The sequence below is a fragment of the Orycteropus afer genome, unplaced genomic scaffold (assembly GCF_000298275.1).
Source record: "Orycteropus afer afer isolate SDZICR_OR568_19922 unplaced genomic scaffold, OryAfe1.0 scaffold00144, whole genome shotgun sequence".
NCBI lineage: Eukaryota > Metazoa > Chordata > Mammalia > Tubulidentata > Orycteropodidae > Orycteropus > Orycteropus afer.
Genome location: NW_006921731.1, coordinates 194324 through 210641, shown reverse-complemented (window position 1 = coordinate 210641; position 16318 = coordinate 194324). Strand labels below are relative to the sequence as shown.

Sequence of the window (16318 nt, the reverse complement as noted above, 5' to 3'; positions counted from 1 at the left end):
AAAAAAAAAAAAAAAGAAATTGAAAAAGCAAGGTACAGAATGGGAGCAAATATCTTTAATGCTTCTCTGACTAAGGATTTATGTCCTAAACATACTAAGAACTCTCACAACTCAAAAAAAAAAGAAGACAACCCACTGAAAAATGGATAAAACACTCAAACGAGATCACTAAAGGAGATACGTGAATGGCCAAAAACCATATATGAAAACACTCAGTGTCATTTGGGCAATCCTACTTCCGTAGTGATACTGCCTCAGAAACCCAAGGAGGGGTTGCTATGAGTCGGGGTCGACTCTACAGCTCATAACAACAACAACAACAACAACAACAACAACAACAGTGTCATTAGTCATCAGGGAAATACAAAGTAAAACCATATGATACAACATTTCACATCCACAATAATGGCTAAAAGGAGTTCTGGTGGTGCAGTACCTAAGCCATTTGACTGCTAACCAGAAGATGGGTGGTTCAAACCTACCAGCTGCTCCACAGAAAGAAGATGGGGCAATCTACTTCCATAAAAATTTACCATCTTGGAAACCCAATGGGGTTCTCTATGAGTTGGAACCGACTCAATGACAGTGGGTTTTGTGTTTTGTTTTGTTTTTAATACATATATATAATGGCAGGATCAACTCCATGGCAGTGAGTTTGGTTTTTTTTTTTTTTTTTTAATGGCTAAAATTAAAAAGACTGACAATATCAAGTGTTGATGAGGATGCAGAGCCACTGGAAGTGTCAGACATTGCTGATAGGAATGTAAAATTACACAGCTATTTTGGAAATCAATTTGGCATTTCTTGAAGGGTTAAACAGACATTGGCCATTTGACCTGGTAATTTCACTCCTAGGAAGAATGGGCACAGTAATCCCAAGGTAATGCCGGGGACTGGGGCTGGATAGAATGCAGGGGGTGGGGGGCACGAGGGGTGATGAAAATATTGTGTATCTTGGTTGCAGTGGTGGTTATCTGGATGTATACACTTTTCAAAACTCATTCAACTGTATGTTTACAAAGATGTAAATTATACCTTAAAAATAATAATAATAACCAAACTCACTGCTGTCCAGTTGGTTCTGAGTCATAGCCACCCCTCCTTGGGTTTCCAAGGCTGTATCTCTACGGAAGTAGATTGCCCGTTCTTCCTTCTTTCCACCAGCCCAGTGGCTGGTGGGTTTGAACTGCTAGCCTTCTGGTTAGCAGTTAAGTGTCTTAGGCACTACACCACCAGAGCTCCCAATAATAGTCATAAAAACCAAACTCACTACCATCGAGTGGATTCCGACTCATAGCAACCCCTGTTGGGTTTCCAAGGCTGTAAATCTTTATGGAAGAAGATTGCCCCATCTTCCTTCCATGGAGTGGCTGGTAGGTTTGAACTAGCTGACCTTCCAGTCAGCAGCCAAATACCTTATCCACTACACCACCAGAGCTCCTTTATACCTTAATAAAGCTTTCCTCTAGGTTCTTTCCATATTTTATATTTTCTCACTGAGTTCTCATAACCATCATATGAGATAGGACTTTATTATCCCCATTCTTCTGCTGGGAAACAGAGACACCACAGTAAATAATGGAAGTATCAGGATTTGAACCCAAGCCATCTGGCTACAGAGCCTGTGCACGTAACCACTTTGTTGTATGTTGTTGTTGTTGTTGTTATTTGCCATCGAGTTGACCACAACTCATAGCGACCCCTCCTTGGGTTTCTGAGGCAGTATCACTACGGAAGTAGGATTGCCCAACCTTCCTTCCGAGGAGTGGCTGGTGGGTTTGAACTGCCAGCCTTCTGGTTAGCAGTCAAGTGCCTTAGGCATTATGCTACCAGAGCTCCTACTGTGTTGTATAAGGTACCTCTAACATCAGGTATCTTTTCCCTGACATTAGTAAGTTTCACCCTGAGGACAGGCTAACCAAGCCCTTTATTTGGAGCAGCTGAAATCAGTGAGTGTGGACCTGGAAAATGAGAAGCTGAAAGGGAGTGACAGCCTGGGTGGAATAGCATTTCTCCGGGTCTGGACCCCTAACTATCTACACTGATCCTTGTCTCACCCTAGACTGTCTGAATCACAATCTCTGGGATAGGGCCTGAGAATCTGCATTTTAGCAAGCCCCTCCATTGAGAACAATAGAACTAGGACTGTTTAGCAGAAGGTCTACATGCCAGACAAACCTGGGTTTGAATCCTGACCCTTCTAGACTCTGTCCTCTTGCTTACCTTCCTGTGCCTCAGCTTGCTTATCAAAATGGGCATCATCATTGCATCGACTTCATAGTAAGGCTGGGAGATTTAAGTGATGCAACTGAGAAATAGGAACAGTATCTGGCTGACAGGAAGCATTCAGTGTATAAAATAACAATCAAATGAGGGAGTGAACTCCACCTAGCATTTCTCTCTCTCCTCTTTCCCTCCAGGCCCTGGCCTGGCTTTTATAGCTTACCCAAAGGCTGTCACAATGATGCCTCTCTCCCCACTGTGGGCCACCTTATTCTTCATGATGCTCATCTTCCTGGGTCTGGACAGCCAGGTAAGGGGTTGAAGGAAGGGGAGAGCACAGGGCTGGGGGCAGGGAGGCCAGAGGCTGCTACCTCTTGTTCCTGGTAGTCAAGACCCTGTTCACTGTCCCTTCCCTGCTTTCTTCCCAGTACAGTCTCCATTCTACTGGTTGATCCCCACAGTCACCCCCAAACAGGGCTGCTCAAGTCATAAACTTGTTTGCCTCACCTCGCATTCCACTTCCCAGTTATTAAAAATGTGCTAAGGACTTCTATTCTCCTAGACTCCATCTACCCAGTAGCACCACCTGGCAAAGTAAAAGAAATCTTCAGAGTGGGCTTTGGCTGTGTTACTTGAGGGCCCCCCAGCACATTAGTTCCTGCCCCAACCAAACCACCTCATTTCCAGAGACTTAGAAAAGCACCTCCTTCTTGCTTCCCTGTCTCTGTGTTGAAGCCCCCATGACTCAGTGTCTCCCCCTCACCAGCCCCTATTCTCCCACCCCACCTGTATTACCCTCTGTCTCCATCTTGACCTCTGGGCATCTCTCTGACACCCTCTGCTTGGCAGCCTGCCTTCCCAGTAAAGGACATGTAATTCGAAGTAGCAGTTTACCCACATTTTCCTTTTATCTTCACAAGAAAACATGTACTTACATCCTTTCCCATTTTAAATGGCTGCCTCCCTCCAGCCTGCCCTCCCAGTCCAGCTCCAATCTTCTCCCTGTGGCCTCCACTTGCTCCTCAGTCCCAGAAAGGTGCCATTGTCCTGCTGCACTATCCCAGCCAGTATCCTAAGAGCCCAGAGAACTTCTCCCAGCCAAATCCAGTGGGTCTACTACCAACTGCAGACTCCTAGTGAGTCAGGCTTCTGTTAGGCAGAGAAGTTCTAAAAGCAAGGGTCCCACTTTTAGCAAGGCAGCAGCTTTACCTGTGGTGCGGGTAAAGGACTCAGTCTCCCCCGAGGCTCCAAGGCTGAGCTGCAGAACTAACCTACCTCAGCCTCCTCTTCCTGACCCTGTGGAGGTTGGTGCTACAGCATGCCTGTCAGCCCAGCCAAATCCAATTTCTTCCCCTGAACGGGTTTCTCAGAGACTGCTAAGCTGAGCTGCAGAGGCACCTGGTGTTTCTGCTGATAATTTCTCTCCATTGTCCTGGGTGGAAGCCTTGAGAGGGATCAGCAGCTTGTGCATGACTAGCCTGCCTTGGCAGGGGGCTGGGGGCTGGGGCCTTGGCTCTGTGAATCTCTGGGCTGAGCCAGGACAGCATCTCATGTGAATGAGTGTGGGGATGAGGGTAAGGCCCCTGGGAAGGATCAGGGTATAGGCCTTCTATGCATGCCCAGACCCAGTGCCACTAGGAACAGCCCTTTTCCTGGGTTTCACACCATCCTGTCTACCCCTTCCAGTTTGTATGTGTGGAAAGCCTGGTGACTGCCGTGGTGGACATGTACCCCAAGGTATTCCGGAGGGGCTACCGGCGGGAGTTGCTCATCCTGGCCCTGTCAGTCATCTCCTATTTCCTGGGCCTTGTAATGTTAACAGAGGTGAGTGATATGCAGTGTGACTTTGAATTAAGCATGTCTGACATCAAAGCCTGGTTCTGGAATTGGCAAGCTTTTTGACCCAGCATAGGTCTAGTACCTTCTCTACCACTTGGTTTTCTCCAGGGCGAGCTTTGAACTGTTTTTTTCCTGGATCAGTCATGACTTGTCAGTTAAGCTTGTCTGTCATTGCTTGTCAAGCAAAACTAGAATGGACTGGAATTTGTAAAAGGTGGGTGAACTAGAACGGTAACCAGAACTGGGAAAAATGCTGGTTGATAGCCTGCTACAAACTTAATCTCCCTCTAAGAAAATCAGGGCAGCATATGTATTGTATAGCAACCAAATCTCTTTATTGGCAGAGTTAGAAATGATGGTGCCCTACACAAAGATGGCGGCCACCACACTACTTTGAACGTATTTCACTTTTCACAGGCCTGGCCATAGTGCATTCTCCTGTATCAGGCTCCTGAAAGGGCTCACTATGCCTCTTCCAGGTCTTCCATTCCAGAGCTTTGATCTGTAATTTTTCCTGTTCTGGCTATTGTTCTACTTCACCCAAATTTTTAAAATTCAGGTCTGTTCTAATTTTGCTTCATTGGCCATGACTGAATCAGTATGAACTGATTCAAAGCCCTGGTTTTCTCATCTTCCTAATGGACTGTTGTGAGAATTGAATAAAAATTCTCATTAAGCCCCCAGCTCTTGCATATGTAAATACTCTGCAAAATGTAGCCACTTTATTAGCAGAAGGGAATGAATCTCACAGGAGGAGATACTGGGTTTACCTGGAAATTATGAGCATCAGGAACTTCTGAATGAAGGGGACAGGGTCAACTGCCGGCCCCTAAACTGACCAGTTGCCACCAAGTTGATTCTGACTCGTGATGACCCCATGTGTGTCAGAGTAGAACTGTGCTTTATAGGGTTTTTAAAGGCTGATTTTCCAGGAGCAGAGTGCCAGCCCTTTCTTCTGAGACACTTAGAGTGGACTTGAACTTCCAGCCTTTTGGTGAGCAGCCAAGCATGGTGACTGTTGCACCAACCATGGCCTGTGTCTCTAGTTCTCTATTATTGGCCTAAAGTTCAGAGCAGCTGTTTTGGGGCATCCCTGAAAATAAACACCCATGATGGTATTTGGTACCTTCAGGCACTGTGTTCTCTGTCTTCATCCCTCTGTGGATGTCCCTGCCATGTCTGCAGGTGAGGAGGGGGTTCACCTTGATACCCAAATTAAGACTGTCACATAAAACCATGCTTTTCCATCTTCCTGCGGCCCATCCTGTTTAATAAATGCTTTCTCAGGTATCTTGGGAAGGTGAGATTTGGTGTTTTTCTCTCCATAGTCACCAAAAAAAAAAAAAAAAAAAAGCAAAAAACTGTTGCCTAGAGATGAGAAGAGGTTTTATAAGAAATGAGGAAACTCAGAATCAATAAAAACTGCCAGTGTCTAGTTTGACATAGAAAGTATTTGGGCGGTTGCCACTTTGTTGAACCTACTCATATTCCACTTCGCAGCTCAGATGCCACCTCCTCCTGGAAGCCTCCCTGCTCTCCTTCCCCTAGTTGAGCACTTCCTTTTGCATTCTCTCCACCTTTAAGCATGTTGTTCAGTGCTCTTCCCCAACATTACAACAACCCTCTGCTCACCTCCCTGTTCCACCTGACTGCAAGTCCCATGAGAACAGGGCCTGGCACTGGGTGGGCACTGAGTGCATGGTGGTTGATGTTACCACTGCTCCCTGTCATTGTCACATTAATGAGAGTGATAATCAGCCTGTGAGCAAATGAATGCCGTGGCTCTCCCGTTTCCACCTCATCTCTCCCCACACATGGAAACCGGTGCTTCAGTGAGCAGGGCTTCATTAAGTGCTGATTAATTACACAAAGTAGAGTTTTGTGTCACATACAAATTAGGGGGTTAACCTGATGCATTAGAGAGGCACACAGGGACAGGGTTACAGGAGGGGCAAGCATCCAGGTGGGTGCCCTGGCTGGGAGCAGGCAGGTGGGTGGAGGGCTCTCCTGGACCCCTTTCTCCAGGCACCTCAGCCCTCAGAGCCTCCGTGCCCCATCTTTGCCCAAAGCTTGGGGTCTGCACATTAATTACTCGACACTTGGGCTTCACATGCCAGCTTTCCGCCTCTACCAGAAATATCTATGCGATTATACCAGAGAAGTAAAAGTTCCTAAATGGGGCATGTCAGCCATAGCCTTCACAGTAATTGCTGGCACATTTAAAGCTCAGCTCTAGGGGAAAAATAGGCTGCCAATTTCTTAATTTCCATCGAGGCATGGGGTGGTGCAGTTCGAGTATGGGCTGCCTGGGCTCAGTCTTCAGCTCCTTGACTTAGTAGCTGGATGACCTCTGGCAAGTGTTCTCTGCACTCAGTGCCTCAGTTTCCTTAGATGAGCATTGAGGATAACAGTAGTACCCCACTGTTATAATCATATTGGAAAGGACTAACTGGATCAATACATGGAAAGCAGTTAGAGCCTGGTGCTTGGTGAGCACTGTGTAAGGGCTTTCTCATCTTTCTTTTTTTTTAATATAATGTTCATAGAAAGAGACACTCAGGAGAGCAATTTGGAGGGTGGTTGTGGGTCGTAACTCAACAGGCTTACCAATAAGCAGAAAGTCAAGGTCTGAGCTAGTCACAGAGGTACCCAGACCTGCTCCTTGCCCTCACAGAATATCCATAGTAGCTGAAACCAGTGGGAGACCCCAGACCAGATATGCTTCAGAGATCTGTTTTGCTTGGCCCTCATAGATTTGTTGAAATTATGAAGACGTTGCTCACAGTTAAAGGTAGAAAGATTTCCTGTAAGCACCTGGATTTCTGGCGTCTCCCAGAAAATCTGTAGAACTGGCCATACCCGGGCCTATATCCCCCCACAATAGTTCACCAGAGTTGTGTGGCCAAGTGAGGCCTGTGCTCTCTGTTAGCTACAGTCTCCACTACTCCCTGGTATCACACACCTGGCACAATTTTCTCACTTGTGTTATCTGCCTGCCCCTGTGGGCAGTTGAGATGTTACCCTTGAACTTGCTGAAGAGATAAATGAGGAAACAGACAGTCCCAGGGGGTGTGGGAGAATAGGGGGGAAGCCCAACTGCATATTGGTTCCATGCTTCAGCCTAACTTCTTAACCCCTCTCCTGGCATTTGGAACCCCTCAATGTGATTCTTCCTAACTTTTTCATTTTCATTTCCACTGCTCTTGAGTGTGCCCCCTAAACTCCCTCAATGTATTATAGAGATTTTCTTGATAGATGGCAACTCTTCCCCTTCTGCAGCCAGGCTCACCTCATCAGTGCTCCCAGACACTGATCCCCCTCCCAGATAAGCCCTCCCACATTACCTGGCCAGCTGAGTTCTCATATCCCAGGGTTCCCACTGGACTTATACCTCACAGCTCTATGAGTTATGGAGCTGGCCTCCAGTCACTTCTTCATCCTACAAAGATAGACTGCATGCTTACTATGTGCCACACACTGGAACACAACTGGGGACAGTCAGGGTCCGTTCTTCATGGAGCTCCCACCCCATGTGATTCAACTTAGGTTTGTTGTGTACCTTCCATGGGCCAGGCCCTGTGCTAAGGGCTGGACAGGCAAAGAGGATTGGTATAGGGTCTTCCCCTGTAGGAGCTCAGAACTAACAGAGCAACTGACAGGAGAATGCTTTTTTTTTTTAACTGAGTCCATAAAACATGCTAGGGTGCCTAAGGAAAGACTGAGACTGAGGTGTCATGGAGGGCTTCTTAGAGGAGATGGCATCTGATCTGAGCTTTGAAAGGACTTACCAAGTGAAAGAGAACAGTGTATGCAAAAGCGCAAGGTGTGACTGTCCTGTGGTCCCCAGAAGGTAGTATGTTGAGTGTAGCCAGTGGGCAGGGGAGATGAGGCCAGTATGCTGATGAGGAGAGGGGGCTTGGCAATCCTGAGTGGCAGGCTGGAGAGAGTCCAAGAATAACTAGGAAGTGGCATGGTTGGATTTGCATGTTCAGAGCTGGTTTGTGGGAGGACTGGAGAGGGTTATGCTGGAGGCAAGGTGGTAGTCAGGAGGCTGTTAGAGCCATCCATGAGACGTGCAGAGGCTGCCCAACCTCAAGTCCAGTTTTCTGTGTAACCTCAGTACCAGCCTTCTGGCCCTTGTGGAGCTGGGGAGTGAGAGGCTGAGACAAAATGAACCATCTGCAAACCACAGAGGATGGTGCATTAGAGGATACAAGGATACCTAAGGTATAGAGAGAACAAGGTTCTGTCAGACAAGGGAGAAGCAATCTAACCAGTGGCCTCATATGAATCTGGCATGGTAGCCCACAGGGCTGAGCTGAGAGACCTTTCCTGAGGCCTACTATGCTGACTTTTTTCCCATATGTCCATCTGTCCATTCATCCATCTTGTTCTGTCTGCCTGCCCTAGGGCGGCATGTATATCTTCCAGCTATTTGACTCCTATGCTGCCAGTGGCATGTGCCTTCTCTTTGTGGCCATCTTTGAGTGCGTCTGCATCGGCTGGGTATATGGTGAGTAGGGCTAGGTCTCCCACACCCTGCTGCAGGCCAGTGCCCAAGGTGCTGCTGCCCAAGGTGGGTTGTCAGGGCTGGTCTTTGTCCATGTCTGCCTGCACTACCTCAGGGACTCCTTGGCCCCTTCCCACTTGTCAGGAGATGTTCCTGCTTTTATATCCCCCAGTCAGTGGAGTAAGTCACAGCAAGTCCTGCTGCCCTGAGGCTCAGTCTCCCCATCTATAAAATGGGATAATCACTATGTCTCCAAGTAAGCAACAATGCAGGCAAAGTAGCCAGCAAGGCTCCTAGCCTTCAGCCAATACCCGCCTTCTCATCATCCTGCTTCCCAAGCCAGACGAGCAGGGGAGAGTTACTTGGTGACAGTGTGGCTTAGGAACAGATACTCCTGCAGACCACCCTGTCTGTTAGCAGCCTGTGGGCCTTCACCTTTATGACCCTCGCCCCCCTCCCCATGCAAGTCAGCAAGCCTTTTACCCTGCTTCAAAGGGATCCTCCTCTGCCTTTCCTCCAAAAACTCCTCCCATTGCCTGTATTTAATTCCCATTGCTCAGGAGAGTTCTTCCCACTATCAGACCAGAATCTCTTCTACTGCAGTTTATTCTAAAACCTCACATACCTCACACATCAAGTTGGGGGAGCTTTTAAGTTATAAATAAGGTCCCCACTGCAACTTTTTGGGCTCAGGGTGGGGAAAGCAAACTCTGCTAGCTTGTCTTCTAAATTTTGTACAAAAATTCTCTGGGGGTGTGTTTGTCTTGTTCTGGACAGGAAGCAACAAGTTCTATGATAACATAGAAGACATGATTGGTTATCGGCCACTGTCCCTCATTAAATGGTGCTGGAAGATCGTGACACCTGGGATCTGTGCGGTAAGGACCCCTTCCAGGTACACCCTCCAGCCTACCCACTGTCCACCCACTCTCTACTCCAGAGCCCTGGGAAGAGCTGTGAGAGCACCCAGCCCACTGAGGCTGGAATGAGGGAATCCGGTGTCCCCAGGCCCTCTTTGCATACCTGGCATCTTGTAAAGCTGGAATCATGGGGACAGTCTCTGTGCTTGGTGAGGGAGGGACCTCTTGTGAATCCCACTTCTGCTACCACTTTGCTGAGTGACCATGAATAAGTCCCTTTACTTCTCAGAGTCTTTCTGTGCATATAAACTGGGCAGCCAAGATCTACCTCATTGGAGACAGAGAGAGTGAGAGAGAATGTTGTACATTGTGGTTAACTGCTAAGGGTAAGGTCACAGCTCATGCTCTGTACCTCAGAGACCAGACCACAAAGGGGCCTTTGTGAGCTAATTCTTAAATAAATAAATAAATCTCTCTTCACCCATTTCTTGGCACTGGGAGGATCACAAAACATCTTCACAGACTGTGCTCTGTAAAGCATCTTTGAAACCAGCCCCCAGAAGTAGCTAGGAGAAAATAAAGATTTCTGACGGGGCAAATACTGGGGAGGAGGAGGCTCTTGGGGTTAGTGGAGAGGGTCTCACAGCACAGACAGGTCTGCAGGCACTAAGCATTTGTCCTAGAATCTGTGGTGGTCTGGGAGCTTTATTTCATTCGCTGCATGTCTGATGTTGATGGGAATGGCTGCCAGGTGGTTCTTTCTCAGACTCACTGTGAGACCTGAGCAAGGACCTCACCTGTCTAAGCTTCCCATAAGTCTGTGCCTGGCCTGCCTTGGGTAAGCAGGATGAAGGCATCCCTGTGACCTCTCTCTTGCCTGCCCACAGGGCATCTTCATCTTCTTCCTGGTCAAGTACAAGCCACTCAAGTACAACAACATCTACACCTACCCAGCCTGGGGCTATGGTATCGGCTGGCTCATGGCCCTGTCCTCCATGCTCTGTATCCCACTTTGGATCTTCATCAAGGTGTGGAAGACAGAGGGGACACTGCTCGAGGTGAGAGAGCCCTGGCAGGGTGGGTGTGTGGGGGAAAGGGAAATGAGAGGGCCTGGCTCTACCTCCAGATGGTTGGTGAGCCAGGATAAGTCCTGGCACCCCTCTGTGCCCCAACTTCCTCATCTGAAGAAAAGACATGATGAAAACACTCCCCTACCTGTTACTCAAGAAAGTGGTGACAGGCTTCTCCTTGGCAGGTGTTCACAATTACAGTTGTATTGGAGGTGGCTCCTCTTACTTTTGTAAGGCCTCAGGGTAAGCCATTTCCAATGAGCACATTCTCAGTTTCCTCATCTGTAAAATAGGAATAACAATAGTACTCAACTCACAGATGTTGAAGTGAGGGTTCATTAAGTTTATGTATGGAAAGAACTTGGACCAGGACCTGGAGCCCAGAGAAAAACTAAGCATTAGCTAACCAACCCCCTTTTTTTTTTTTTTTTAATTAGGATTGGGTTAAGGATTTACAGAGTAAATTCACTTTTCATACAGCAGTTTTTTTTTTTTTTTTTTGTTGTTGTGATTTGGGTGAAAGCTCATTTTCCATACTGTAGTTCATGAACATTTTGTTTTTTGACATTCACTGCAGTCCCCATAGTAGAACAGTTCTCTTCCCACTTCCTCCCTGTAGTTACATCTTTCCTGTGTCCTTCTTTCCTATCCATTTCAGCCCCCTGCGCTATCTCCTTGTGCAAATACTACCATTCTGTTCTCCCATATTGATCACTCTAAGGAGTATATCTACCTGATGTAAATGTTCACCCTGTATTCCTGTCTGTTGTGTATCTGGAAGCCACAGCTCCAGACCTGAAGGGTAACTAGGAGCCATAGTCTTAGAGGTCTCAGCAGACTCTATGAGACCAGTAAACCTGATCTTTTTTTATGATTCTGAGTTTTGTTTCACATTGTTCTCCCATTCTATCCAGGATCTCCTGCACTGATCCCCTTTCTAAGTGGTTGACAGTAGTAGCTGGGCACTATCTAGTTCTTCTGGTCTCATGGTCATGTAGGCTGAGGTTGGCGTGGTCTACTAGTCCCTTGGACTAATTGTTTCCAAGTGTCTTTCGTTTTCTTCATTCTTCTTTGCTCTGTACAAGGAGAGACCCATTGTTGTATGTAGAGAGCCACTTACAAGCTTTTAAGACCGTAGTTGCTACTCACCAAAGAAGGATGTAGAACAAAGTTTTGTATAGTATGTTATGCCAGTTCAGCTTGATGTCCCTCCCCTGTGACCATAAAAATTAGCTCTTACCTTTCTGTTAATTACAGACCCGAATCCCAGGGCAAAGGGTAAAGGCCAGACAGTTGAAGGACCCCTACCCTGTGTCTACTTCCATGCTCTATCTCATTAGTCCTCAGAGCATCCCAGAATGGCACCATGTTCTGCAGGTGGGGAAAACTGAGACTCAGAGAAATTAAGTTAGTCACCAAAGATCACATTGCCAAAAATCAGCAGACCAAATTTTTTTTTTAAGTTTATTAAGGTATGTTTTACATATCACAAAACTCACCCAATTCAAGTATACAAGTCAATGATTTTTAATAACTTTACCAAGCAATTCCATTTTAAAACATTTTCATCACTCTGATAAGATCCCTCCTGACCATGTTCCCACCTCAGCAGCCATGAATCTACTTTTGGCCTCTATAGATTTGCATCTTCTGGATATTTCATGCACTAGGAACCATATGCTGTGTAGTCCCCTATTAGCCAGCTGCTCTTACCCTAAAGCACATATTCTGTTTACTCCCCTTTTGACCTGTAAGTGAATCAGGTGGTGTCACTTTCTTGTTTATTTAGCAAACAGACTGTTTGCCATACACTGTTCCAAGAAGCTTACAGATACTAAGTCATTTTACCTTCATGGCCTCCCTTTGAGGTGGAAACTCTTATTGCCTATGTCACAGATGAGGAAACTGATGCACAGAGAAGTGCAATAACTTCCCCAAGGGCATACAGCCTCTAAGCAGTGAAGGGACAGACTCTGCCATCTGTGCTCTGGCCCCCAAGCATTCATAGGGCATATAATGACTTGCCCATTGCAGACTCCATCTTCACCCCAGCACCACACCCCAGGGATCTTGGAGTTGACCCATATCACCCAGACCAAGGTGAGAAGGAGACAGGAGTTAGGGATGTATGCAGAGGCACAATTGCCAGATCAGAGTCTGCTTCACCCCACCCACCCTCCCACCGAGAGGCCTTTGCCCCAGAAACAACTGTGTGACCAGCCGGCAAGAGTAAGCTGAGGGGGATGGTCCCTTTCTCAAGCCTGCTCAAGCCCCCCAACTCCCACTCAAATGAGTCAGGCTCCTGGGCTCTTTCAGGGAATGTCAATCAAGGGCAGTTAACTCTTCTCATCTGGAACCAAACATGCCCAGAGGGAACCTTGACACCTTGCCCTCTGGAAGCCAAGCCCCCCAGCCCAAGACTTACAGGTGTCATTTTGGTGTTCAGAAACACCTGCCATTCCCTGGCAAATCTTCCAGAGATTATCTCAAGAGGAAGGAGAGGCTGTTCTCCGTGACTGCCTACATTTCTTTATCACACACCAGGGGTCACTTCCTCAGGCTATCACCTTACTCCCTTCTCACCTAATGCCATGAGTAGGTACCACCACTGTGCCCTCTATGCCCATGTTCCAGATGAGGAAACTGAGACCCAAGGAAGTCAATTCATTGTCAAAGAAAGAACTGTGTCAGAGCCAGGGCCCAAACCTAGCTATGATGACCCCACAGCCTGTGGGGATCCAGACCCCAGCACTCTGGCAGCCCCTCTCATTCTTGTCCCTTCCTCTCCAACCATCCAGAAACTCAGGAAGTTGACAATCCCCAGTGCTGATCTGAAAATGCGGGGCAAGCTTGGGACAGGCCCACGGACGGTGACAGTTAATGACTGTGATGCCAAACTAAAGGGCGACGGGACCATCGCGGCCATTACAGAGAAGGAGACGCACTTCTGAGCAGCCACGGTCACCTCGGAGTCTTCGCCTTCGTTTCTTCTCCCTGTGTGTATAAATGAATCCCTGAAATATGTACTTCACTTAATGATAGGGGCTTGCTCATTTTGCACAAGATTTATTAACAAGTTAATTTTAAGGTGGCCACTGTACACTTTGGTTTAAAATATCCCCCTTGGCCCTGATTATCATGTAAGTAACCTACAATGAGATAATATTGTACAGTGACTAGCAAGATCTTTTTGTTTTAGGGTGGTTTTAATCAATGTTTTCTAGGGGTTAGAAAGAAGTGTATAATATTATAAAATTTTTCTACTTGGACTGTGGGGAGGGTGAGGTGGGGGTGGTACCTGTCCTTCTCCTGTGTAAGCCTTGAACTGACCATCCCATGTCCGAGGCTTGTCCTTGATTGTGTGCGGCCACTCTTTCTCTACGCCCCTTTTTCTAGCCCCAGCCTCTTGGCAAGGCTGTGTGGCAGAGAAGAAAAAGTCCCGCCAGGCCTCAGGATTCTTGGGTTGCAGGCCCCCTTCTGCCTCCATCTCACTAAGTGACCTTGGGTACTCCCTTCCCTTCTCTGGGCCTCAGTTTCCCCATCTACCCAATGGGGAGAGCTGGATCAGGGCTCTTCGGGGTCCTCCCTGGTCACCTCTCTTTAGGGTTTTCTTGGTTTACCTTGCTGGCTTGCATAACTACCAGTTACCTTGGATCCCTCTAAAAATTTTCAGAGAGCAGTCCATGTCCTCCCCACTGGCCCCTCCATTTTCACCTGTTTATGAAAGCCCCCCTGCATTTAAAATGTAGTTTGATCATGGAAATGATGTCATGATTTGTGTTTTCCCCATAACTCTATGTCATCTGTGAGTCACCTGATCTCTGAAGTCAGGCCAATGTGTGACTCCTTTCTGGCCTTGGTTGGCTCCCACCTTCAGCTGTCTTTCCACCCTGGGCTGGGCTGACTGGAGTAGGGGTTCTGACTTGCTCCAAGAGCCCCCTCTGCAGGGCCTGGTTTCCTGAGCCAGGAAGCAGCCATCTATTCCACGGGCAACATGGTCTATTTCTTAGGACCTTTGCTAACCTCCCAGGGGAAGGAGTTGCAAGGGGTGCTGTTCCCCAGCCACCTCTTTTCCCTTGTGCTGTCCCTTGGCTTCCCCCTCTCCTACTGCTCCACTACCTCTCCATTGTCTCCCCATCCTTTCTGTCATCTATCACCAGCAAAATCTTCCTGGGGGTTTCTTCCCTCCCCTTTGTTCAGAGCCCTGTCACCTGACTCCCTATTGCACCCTCCATGTTTGCCCGGAGTTCCCGAGGGGCAGGGGCTGCTCCCCACACCCACCTACCCCACCTCCCTACTCACCCCCACCCCCAACCAAGCCTGACTTCAGACCTCTCCAGCTGATCACTTCTCTCACAATTAGATTTTACATCAAGCTCCTACCTGGCACTGTGAGTTACCTGAAGGTAGAAAGGGGCAATCTTCTGTCTTTATGCTCCCAGTTTTATTTGGTAGAAACTGAAGCTTCTCCAAGCTAAGACTTTAGCTTTCTGTAGGACTGATGAAGAGAATGCATCCATACCTTAGTTTAAAGAGGATCCATCTGTTTGGTTCATCCAAAACTCTAAATTCCCAGCTTGTCCACCCCATCTAAAGCCTGGGTTTGCTCAGAGGGATGTCCAGAGCTGATCAGTTCAGCATGCCTGGGTCTAGGACCCTGTTGTGCTCGCAGACCAGACTCACCTAGCGGCTTAGGGACAGGCACCACCCACCTTTCCCTCCCCACCAGGTGTAGCCTCTCCACTGAGTTCTCATCCTGTGTACCGAGGCTGTGCCCCTTGGGCAGGTCTGTCCTTACCTGCTCTCCTCCCAACAGGTCCTGGGGAGGGAGGCTTCCCATTGCTGCTGCTACAGGGTTTCCACCACCCACCCCTCATGAACACACAGACCCCATGGTTGTCATCATGGACACACTGCTGTCCATGTGGCACTTAATATTTGACACATTTAACACTACTCATAGGGCAGGGTGAAGGGTGGAGTTTGTTTTTTTTGTTTGTTTCTTTGGGATTTTTTGTTTTATTTTATTTTGTAATTTCCTACTAGTATTTGGGTAACTTTGAGGGGGGGTGGGAAGGGAAACGTGGGGGCAGGGGAAACATGTCATTGTGATGACTTTTTTGATATTCATTAGAAACAATACATCCTTTCTGAGATATTTACAGAATTATTAAACAAAAAAGGTTGTACTGTTTTGCACAATGAACGTTTTTATTTGGTTTTCAAAGGGCACAAGATTGTCTGCTTACTCATTTTTAAAAATTAAAGAAATGAACAAACTATCATGTGGTTGTTACCAGCAGAAGAAGATTATTTTTCTCTTTTCTCTTTTCTTTAAATCATCTCCATGATATATTCCTGCAAAACCGTCTTGGTTCCCGTGTTACTACAGTGCAGCCCCATCCCTGTATTACAACACAGAAACATCCAGTGGATCAGGAGGTCACACTGCCTTCTGTTCATGGAATTGCCATTTATTTAATGTCTACTATGTGCTAGGAGTCCCTGGGTGGTACAAGTGATTAAACACACAGCTACTAACGGAAAGGTTGGCACTTGGAACCCATTCAGAGGAACCTTGGAAGATCAGCTGGTGATCTGCTTCTGAGGTCACGGCCATGAAAAGCTTATATAGGACATTTCAACTTGGCATACATAGGGTCGCCATGAGTCAGAATCAACTAGAGAGCAGCTGTTGGTTATTATTTTAACTATTTACTGTATGCTAGGTGTTTGACAAAGTTTTCTCCTTAAGTCTTACAATTCCAAAAAGGAGGCACTATTATTTTCCCATTTTACAGATGGAGAAAATTGAG

At 47.2% G+C, this 16318-nt stretch overlaps 1 protein-coding gene across 1 annotated transcript in view; it reads left to right on the top strand.

Moving 5' to 3' along the window:
• The window catches only part of SLC6A11 (solute carrier family 6 member 11), a 196901-nt gene extending 183448 nt beyond the window's left edge, over window positions 1-13453 (top strand). The window contains exons 9-14 of the mRNA XM_007945811.2: window positions 2421-2533; window positions 3910-4047; window positions 8473-8575; window positions 9350-9450; window positions 10320-10490; window positions 13301-13453. Of these exons, the coding sequence (XP_007944002.1) occupies window positions 2421-2533; window positions 3910-4047; window positions 8473-8575; window positions 9350-9450; window positions 10320-10490; window positions 13301-13453 (779 nt within the window). The remainder of the gene's footprint in view (window positions 1-2420; window positions 2534-3909; window positions 4048-8472; window positions 8576-9349; window positions 9451-10319; window positions 10491-13300) is intronic.
• Window positions 13454-16318: the final 2865 nt, after the last annotated feature.